Source organism: Taudactylus pleione, unplaced genomic scaffold, assembly GCF_031769625.1.
Source record: "Taudactylus pleione unplaced genomic scaffold, aTauple2 ptg000270l, whole genome shotgun sequence".
Taxonomy (NCBI): Eukaryota; Metazoa; Chordata; class Amphibia; order Anura; family Myobatrachidae; genus Taudactylus; species Taudactylus pleione.
In genome coordinates this window covers 10,929,189-10,938,923 of record NW_028284672.1, presented here as the reverse complement: position 1 = coordinate 10,938,923, position 9,735 = coordinate 10,929,189, and the positions used below count along the sequence as shown (strand labels likewise).

General features: G+C 46.8%; 1 protein-coding gene across 1 annotated transcript; it reads left to right on the top strand.

The window, feature by feature from the left end:
* The first annotated feature begins 4 nt into the window (after positions 1-4).
* TIMM8B (translocase of inner mitochondrial membrane 8 homolog B) lies at positions 5-8,435 on the top strand. The gene is made up of 2 exons (XM_088481389.1): positions 5-254; positions 8,082-8,435. Exons 1-2 carry the CDS (start codon positions 138-140, stop codon positions 8,247-8,249), a joined length of 285 nt encoding a protein of 94 aa, XP_088337515.1. The 5' UTR covers positions 5-137; the 3' UTR covers positions 8,250-8,435.
* The last annotated feature ends 1,300 nt before the right edge of the window (positions 8,436-9,735 follow it).

The following is a 9,735-nucleotide window of genomic DNA, read 5'->3' as shown; positions in this document are numbered from 1 at the left end:
CGGATCTGCGTGCCACGCCTCGCTCTGGGCTGATTACCAGACGCTGCGTCGCTCGGCCAATTCCCCAGCAGTCTGAACCTGTCACGAAGTGTGCAGCACTGTCCGTCCGGAGGTGACAGGAGGCTGTATCCGCGGTCATGGCGGACTTCTCCTCGGATCTTGATCTGTCCGGTGTGGACACCAAGAGTGCGGAGGGGGCGGAGCTGCTGCGGATGATCGCGGACGAGCAGAAGAAAGCGCAATACACAGCGCAGGTGAGGCGGAGAGGGACAGCACTACACATAGCGGCGCACATGCGCAGCAGCGTTTCCCATTGGGCACACATGGGGTCACATGCAGCGGTGTCTGTGTGTTTTGCTGGCTGCACATCAGCTACTTTATGCGACTACGGCTACAATCCCACCCTAGTTGTCTGAATGTGAAAGGACTGAGACGCCCACTGTAACACCGCTTGGTGCGTCTTTGGATGCAACCATTGAAACTTGCACCCAGGGCCACGCAATGTGCTCAGCGCCGCAGGAAGGTGTCGGGCTGGGGAGGCGCCGCCGCTGCCTACTCCATTGCCGGGTGCCTTCTGAGATTGTTACCAGCAGGCGCCGAGCTCCTTCCCAACAGCGGAGGCTGGAGCTCACTCCTGACTGAGTTCCGCCTCCGGTTCCCGGTGTGGTTGAAGGGAGAGGCGTCATGTCGTCTCTCCCATAGTTCCGAGGAGCAGTCGGATGGCAGCAGATGCAGGAGCGGGGCTTAAGGTAAGAGTTGTGTGTTTCTTTTTGTGGAAGGGGCACCACCACTGGGGGCAGTGCATAAGGGGCACTGCCTGTATTAGGGGCACCACCGCTGGGGGCACTGCCTGTATTAGGGGCACCACCGCTGGGGGCACTGCCTGTATTAGGGGCACCACCGCTGGGGGCACTGCCTGTATTAGGGGCACCATCGCTGGGGGCACTGCCTGTATTAGGGCCACCACCGCTGTGGGCACTTTGTATTATGGGCACTACTGTGTGTCGTTACCTTAATAAGGGACACTACTATGTGTTGTAATGTGAATAAGATTGTGCTACAGTGTGGTGTAATTTGAATTGGGGATACGATTGTGACCATGCCCCTTTCTTTTGAGGATACACCCCTTTATATGTAGCGCATGCCTTAGACTTTCGTAGTCCCTTTATTGAAAAAAGGGAGGGAGGGTGCAAATTTATAGTCTGCAGGGGGCGCCAAACACCTTAGTACTGGCCCATCTTGCACCAGCCCCATTCTAGGTGCAGATTGTCAGAGCATAGCCTCCATTGTGAATGACAAAGTATTCTCACACACCTCAATGACACGCCCATAACACGGACTATCTACTTGCGTCCGCCTAGCCACCTCTCAGGAAGGCCCAATACGTTTCCAAGACCTTTCTGAGGCAGCGCGTCTAAATAGCAAATGCAGCTCTGTTCGTATGGCGCTAGATATATGCGTGGTGCGACTTAGACACATGCGCAGTACAGTGTAAAATTTTGCAGCAGTCTGACATTGGCAGTGCGTATGACTCAGGCACATGATGTGATGTGCTCACTGCCAGGTTCTATAGGGTCCTTGTTCTTTCTGTATGGTAGGATTATCACCTTTCTCATTTTCCTGGACAGTGCTGTGATATTTAATTGATGTATGACCTGGTAACTCCTGCTGCACTGACTGCACAGCACCAGTTAACGCAAACAGCATGTATTTACTCACTTGTCACTGAGCTGTTGCTGCTATTTGGTTTGAAGCCGAGTCCTTCAGTCAGCCTGGCCCGGGTATGACAGACTATCCTCCAGGTTCCACTTCACACTCCAGAATGCATGTGCCCCTGCTGATAGAAGGAAGAGTGCGCCAGAGATTCTGGAAAGCAAGGGCAGGGTGGGCCATCGACTATTGATGGTTAAAATTCCAATGTGTGGTTTTTTGTTTTTTTTTTGTTTGTTTTTCACTGATGGTAGGAGGTTTGGCCATCGATGGTGGAGATCTGATTCTCCACCATCAATGGCATGGGAAGGTGGCAATCCCCCCCCTTGGCCGGCACTTGAGATAGAAGCCTCCCCTTTCCGGCTCACTAAGCCACGTCCCCTTCTTTGATTTGCCCGTCGCCTTTCTTTCCCCACTAGTGGTGGATGCAAACTGTCAATCGTTTCATGCCATCAATGATAACCACCTATGGCACCATTGATGTTTACTATCGATGGCTATCCCTAAGCAGGGGGAGCAGCATACAAGGGGAGTGTATAGATAATAGTAAGAAAATGTGGTTAATTAGGATGAAGGATTTTACTTTTAAGACTGAGGTAGGTGGTTAATGATTTGATGGTTAGGGATAATTAATAATGGAGTTACGGGGATGCAATCGGGAAACCGACTGTCTTAATCCCGACAGCCGGCTTCCCGATTGCTTTATCCCGGCGTGGGATAAATAACCGGCGTCCATATTTAGATCGAAGGGATGCCGGGCGCCGCCAGCGGACAGCTGTGGGGGGGGGGGGGGGAAGGGTTAGGTTTAGGGCACCCGGGGGGACTTAGGGTTAGGCACCCCCCCCAGTAGGGTTAGGGTTAGACTAGGCAGAGGGAGGTAGGGTTAGGCACCCCCGGAGGGGACTTAGTTTTAGGCACCCCCCACGGGGGACTTGGGTTTAGGCAGCGGGGAAGGGGGGGGTTAGGCACCCCTAAGGAGGGTTAGGGGGTTAGGTTAGTAGATACTTACCTTAGGGACGATCAGGATTTCCAGCGCTGTCGGGCTTCCGCTGCCAGGAACTCTGCTTCTGTCGGCCTGCCGCTGCCGGGATTCGAACCGTCGGCCACAGGGCCGACTGTATTTCATACTGATTCCGGGTTTTGTAGGTAATTATTGTAAAGGGTTAATTATATTTCATAGAATGGGGTTATTACAATGATGCTAAAAGTAGTTTATTACTTTTTGATGAAGGGTTAATTACTGATATGGGAATGGTATTGTAAGGCAATCAAAAATATTCTCTGTATTGTGTGGTCACTCCTGTTTTCTAGGACAGTCACTGATGCTTTCTGTATTATGTAGTGGTCACTGTGATATTTGCTATGTTATTCACATGCACTGTACTTTCGCTGTAAAACTCCATTTAAATATACTGCTTTCATGTAGTTTCTAGATGTAGCTCTATGGGGAAAATCTCTTTCAGCTCATTCCTTCAGTAATACAGGTCTCAGCAAACAGCCAAGTACCAGGTAGCTATGGTGCTTAAAAAGTGCTCTCTAACTCCTGGATAGTCATGTCCTTTGTAAATTGGGACATTTGAGGGCTCAGTGTAGAACTCTGTAATGAGCTCTTTGCTTTAATAGTCAACACCGTCCTTTAATTATTGTTTAAGTTTGCCATCATAATCCCAGAGCACCAAATTTAAAATGAAACACTGATAAAATAATACAATCTAAATACTTGGAGGGGAGCTGGTTGTATGATCTGTTCCCCTTTGAGTAAATGCGGAGTGAATAGATTTGAGCAGTGAGTGGAAGAATGCATATAGAGGATAGAGAGGTTATGGTATAGACTAGAGATGTTCGGTTTTATTAGCTTCTTATCACCAAGTTATCGCAAGTTATTGGCTATCCAAAACACGGGACAGCCGGATAGCCATATGATGCCGTTTTTGAGATTTGAACATATCCGTGTAAATCCAAGCCACACATCTCTAGTATAGACTGGAAGGATGTAATGTCTGTAAGTGCAAAGAGCATAGGGGAGGAGTAGGTAACTTTCGGGACTCCAGCTGCTATAGAACTCCATCCCATGAATTCCCTGTCACATTTTTATCGTACCTTAACAGCATAACTGCGTCAGGGCATGCTGGGATGTGTAGTTTCACAGCAGCTGGAGTGCCGCAGGTTGGCCTACCTCTGGTATAGGAGCTATAGGTGTGGTTTGTTTTTAGTAGATCTCAACAATAATTTTTTTTTTTTTTTTAGTTGGTTCCTAGATTGTAACATACCTGCTGAACCTGGCAGGACCTAATATAATACATTGCTAATATAATACATTGCTAGCTGCAGGCAAATCAGATGCCATTACATTAGATTGCAAATGCTCTGTTACGGAAATTAAGGGGAAATTATAACATATTCCAGAAATGTTGTGTACATACAGATATGTTCTCATTCGTCTTTACTGAATTAGTGAAAAACAGCCCCTTTCAGTGCACCTGGTCCCGTGAGACTTTGCTAGCACCTGGTGGTTTTTTTGCGATGTGACTAGGACGCACCAGAAGACTGCTGATTCATTTATGTGACTCTTGTACATCGCTGTGCGACTGAGTGTCTCAATCAGCATGCAAAGTGCTACGATGCAGCGGCCACAGTTTTTTTTGTTTCCATTTACAGACTCTGTTGCACACAGATCTACGTACAAGTGTCGCATATTATATTAATCAGCACAGTCTCAGTTTTTTGAGAGACCCCCTGAGGTCTCCGGCGGCCCTTTTCTTCATTGGTGCTGTCGCAGCTCTCAGAACAGCGCGTGGTCCGGTTCCCCTACATACAGTCAGGTGCATAAATATTGGGACATTGACAGAATTTTCATATTTTGGCCTCTATTCACCACCACAATGGCTTTGAAATGAAACAAACAAGATGTGCTTTAACTGCAGACTTTCAGCTTTAATATGAGGGTAATTACATCCAAATCAGGTGAACAGTGTAGGAATTACAATGGTTTCTATATATGCCTCCCACTTTTTAAGGGGCCAAAAGTAATGGGACAAACTAAACAATCCTAAATCTTATGGTGCATACACACGATCAGATTTTTTCTTCAGATATGGACGATAACGATTTAAAAATCGTTCAGTCGTTCATATCTGAAGGAAAATCGTTCATATCTGACATGCCTGAACGATGGACGATCAACGATGCGCGTTCCCGTTTGTCAGATAACGATATCTGACATCTGATGGGTTTGCAGTCAGACTTGGACGATTCCATTCATTTTAATGCAGTCAAAAATCGTTCAATCGTTCAAATCGTTCAAAACTTTGGTCAAATCGTCCAAATCGTTTAATCGTTCAGTCGTTCATCTGACAAATCTGACAAGTCTGACAAATCTGACCGTGTGTACGCTCCATAACTTTCACTTTTTAATACTTTGTTGCAAATCCTTTGCAGGCAATTACAGCCTGAAGTCTGGAACGCATAGACATCACCAGACGCTGGATTTCATCCCTGGTGATGCTCTGCCAGGCCTCTACTGCAAATATCTTCAGTTCCTGCTTGTTCTTGGGGCATTTTCCCTTCAGTTTTGTCTTCATCAAGTGAAATGCATGCTCAATCGGATTCAGGTCAGGGGATTGACTTGGCCATTGCATTACATTCCACTTTTTAGCCTTAAAAAACTCTTTGGTTGCTTTTGCAGTATGCTTCGGGTCATTGTCCATCTGCACTGTGAAGCGCCGTCCAATGAGTTCTGAAGCATTTGACTGAATATGAGCATATAATATTGCCCGAAAAACTTCAGAATTCATTCTGCTGCTTTTGTCAGCAGTCACATCATCAATAAATACAAGGGAACCAGTTCCATTGGCAGCCATACATGCCCACGCCATGACACTACCACCACCATGCTTCACTGATGAGGTGGTATGTTTTGGATCATGAGCAGTTCCCTTCCTTCGCCATAATCTTCTCATCACATCACTCTGGTACAAGTTGATCTTTGTCTCATCTGTCCATAGGATGTTGTTCCAGAACTGTAATGGCATTTTTAGATGTTGTTTGGCAAACTCTAATCTGGTCTTCCTGTTTTTGTGGCTCACTAATGGTTTACTTCTTGTGGTGAACCCTCTATATTCACTCTTGTGAAGTCTTCTCTTGATTGTTGACTTTGACACATATACACCTACCTCCTGGAGAATGTTCTTGGTTTGGCCAACTGTTGTGAAGGGGTTTTTCTTCACCAGGGAAATAATTCTTCTGTCATCCACCACAGTTGTTTTCCGTGGTCTTCCGGGTCTTTTGGTGTTGCTGAGCTCTCCGGTGCGTTCTTTCTTATTAAGAATGTTCCAAACAGTTGATTTGGCCACACCTAATTTTTTGCTATCTCTCAGATGGGTTTGTTTTGATTTTTCAGCCTAATGATGGCTTGCTTCACTGATAGTGACAGCTCTTTGGATCTCATATTGAGTCGACTGCAACTGATTCCAAATGCAAATGTCACACCTAGAATCAACTCCAGACCTTTTACCTGCTTAATTGGTAATGAAATAACGAGGGAATAGCCCACACCTGTCCATGAAATAGCTTTTGAGTTGATAGTCCCATTACTTTTGGCCCCTTAAAAAGTGGGAGGCACATATAGAAACCATTGTAATTCCTACACCGTTCACCTGATTTGGATGTAATTACCCTCAAATTAAATCTGAAAGTCTGCAGTTAAAGCACATCTTGTTTGTTTAATTTCAAAGCCATTGTGGTGGTGAATAGAGGCCAAAATATGAAAATTCTGTCAATGTCCCAATATTTATGCACCTGATTGTACCTCTCCCTTGGGTTAGTGTATAGCACTATAGCCTACCAAACACTGGGTCGAATTCAATTAGAAGCGAAAAGTCAGTTTCCGCGATACTTTTTTGCAGGTTACGTAATTTTCGCCGGTTTCAACTTATCCCCTTATTCTTATCGCAAGTTTGGATTAGTTCGGCTTTCTCTTGTTGGCTATCCAAAACACGGGACAGCCGGATAGCCAACATGATGCCGTTTTTGAGGTCTGAACATATCCGTGTAAATCCAAACCACACATCTCTAGTATAGACTGGAAGGATGTAATGTCTGTAAGCGTAAAGAGCATAGGGGGAGGAGTAGTTAACATTCGGGACCTAGCTGCTATACAACTACATCCCAGGAAATCCCTGTCACATTTTTATCATACCTTAACAGCATAACTGCGTCAGGGCATGCTGGGATGTGTAGTTTCCACAGCAGCTGGAGTGCCGCAGGTTGGCCTACCTCTGGTAAAGGGTCTATAGGTGTGGTTTGTTTTTAGTAGATCTCAACAATTTTTTTAGTTTTTTAGTTCCTAGATTGTAACATACTTTGCTAATATACATTGCTAGCTAGCTGCAGGCAAATCAGATTGCAAAAGCTCTGTTACGGAAATTAAGGGGAAATTATAACATATCTATGTACACAACATTTCTGGAATGTGTCCTCATTCGTCTTTGCTGCATTCGTGCCAAACAGCCCCCCTCGGTGCACCTGGTCCCGTGAGACTTTGCTAGCATCGGGCATTTTTTTGCGATGTGACTAGGACTCACCAGAAGACTCTGCTGATTAATTTGATATGCGGCTCTTGTATATCTGTGTGCGACTGAGTCTCTCAATCAGCATGCAAAGTGCTACGATGCAGCGGCCACAGCTTTTTTCCATTTACAGACTCAGTTGCACACAGATATACAAGTGTCGCATATTAAATTAATCGACACGGTCTGTGTTTTCAGCAAAAAAAAAAAAAAGACACCTGATGCCCATAGAGTTGCACTGGACCTGGTGGCTTACTCACGCCAGGCATATCACACTGCATGATGTATTGCGAGGACCCTTCTGTAGTTACTAATATAACATTTTTCAAGGTTTATTGTTCAGTTGGGATGTGTTCGGCATCCCGGCTGTCAGGATGCATACACTTACATTACCGGCGCTGGTATGAATCCCGGCGCCAGCATCATGACCACCGGAATGCCAAAGGTAAGTAGTGGGGTTGGGGGGAGGGTTAGGTTTAGGGTGCAGAGAGGGGGTGGTTAGGTTCAGGCACTAGGGGGAGTTTAGGATTAGGCACCAAAGAGGGAGAGTTATTGTAGGGAGAGGAGGAGGGTTAGCATACCGACTAACAAGTGTCGGTATGTTAACCCTGTTGGGCTCCCGGCGTCGAGATTCTGACCGATAGGATCCCGTGTGTCGGTATTTCATACCGATCCCTGTTCAATTTTGTGGGACATGACTACTTTAGTACCTTGATTAGGGCTGGTTAATGCCACAGCAAGTAGTAATGACAGGCCTTTCACTCAGTGTAGCTGTCAGTAACCATTTCAAACCTTTGTTTCTAGGTGCACAACTTTATGGATGTCTGCTGGGACAAATGTGTGGACAAACCTGGTTCAAAGCTGGATTCGAGGACAGAAAACTGCTTGTCTAATTGTGTGGAGCGTTTTATTGACACCACCCTATCCATAACCAATCGTTTTGCACAAGTTTTACAAAAAAGAACACATTGAGGTTCATGGACTCCTAAACACAGTAATTCACCGCTACAGGAGAGCATAAGCTTAGCCAATAGACTGAACATCCCTGTTTTCTAATGGTGGTGCTTGTTATAACCAGCTTTTCCTTTTTTTTTTTTTTTTAAATTGATCTAAACTTGTGATATCCTGTGATTATTAAAAGTGCACCGTAAACCATTACATGTCCCTGGTATGTTTTATTGTGCAGTGTGGTTTTTAAATTTAATGGAAAAATTTAGTTTTAAGGCAAAAGTACTGTACAGTATGTCATTGTCTTTCCCTTATTGTCATTATCGTGGAAGAGAAAAAGAGACTTCCATTCCAACAAATGATGCATTATTTATTAATTATGTATAGTAGTGTTCCCACTAGGCTGCAGGAGTGGCAGCGCTGGCGGGCCGGCCAGGAGTCTCTGCGCACCCTTGAAAAGAGGGCGTGGTCATTTGAGGAGGGGGTGTGTCCTTGAAACATGCCTCCAATTTGTCATGCTTGGGGACGTGCCCGGCACTTACCGAGGTGTTCGGCTTCCCCCAAGCTCTCCCCTCACGGTGAATAGATGCAGTGCGCATGTAACTGGTCACTGCGGGTGGGGAAGGCTGAAGGCATGCTGTTTTAGCGGGGTGCTGCTAAAAGGGCAGGGCGCACTTTGCCCATTTAAAACTGGGCAGGGCGCAACATCCCGCTAAAACAAGCTAGCGGGGACACTAGTATAGCGTCCCAGTCCAGGCCCATGTTGGAAACACTTTCTCAAGACTTGGTTTGGATGCAAAGCTTAGAAAACACATTCCATTGTATTTACTCCAGGGTCCTTAGGGATCCACAGGGATAACTTGGGGTATTGGCATGGGCTTGTCAATGGGCACAACACAGTTAAAGCTGTCATCCCAGGATGCACCAGGCCCCCTCCTATACCCCGCCCCCAGGCCAAGGCACCTCAGTTTCAGTGGGTGCCCGGCCGAAGCTGTGTTTGTGTTTCACAGTCCCTGAAGAGCTTATAGAGCGGCAGCACAGACAGTCCAGAGGAAGTCCGTGCTACCGCTCCGGCACCGACCACCGGTACCGTTCCGGGGAACTCCGCGGGCTCTTGGGGGTTCCAGCTAGCGGAGCCCCCGGGGGTCTGGGACTGTGGCCGGATCTACGTTATGGAAGCGCTCCAGCATCCCGGGGGGGTTAATGGCCTGCCAGGTGAAGGTGCCTTCCCTGTTTGTTTAGTACAGGAGGCCCCTCCCCCTGTTGCTCTCAGCGCCTTCCGCAGAGGTGTGGCGGGCTGAGGCAGCACCTCCCCCTGGCACGCCTCCCTTGCTTACTCCGGCGGCCATCTTGGATGCGCTTTGTAGCTGGTGTCAGGGTGCGGAGCCTGGCTCCCCCTTACATACCTCTCCATAATTTTCAGGGCAGCGTATGTAGCGCTATCCCTACCGGGCTGTTGGTCTGTGTAGTTGATAGTGCAATTAGTGCAGGCTATTTCTGCATTGTATGT

What these genes read in the sequence shown, in the direction of transcription:
- TIMM8B (XM_088481389.1), top strand. Translation starts at nt 138, where the DNA reads ATGGCGGACTTCTCCTCGGATCTTGATCTGTCCGGTGTGGACACCAAG. An exon ending in AAGCGCAATACACAGCGCAG is followed by an intron (nt 255 to 8,081) that starts GTGAGGCGGAGA and finishes CTTTGTTTCTAG; the next exon opens with GTGCACAACTTTATGGATGT.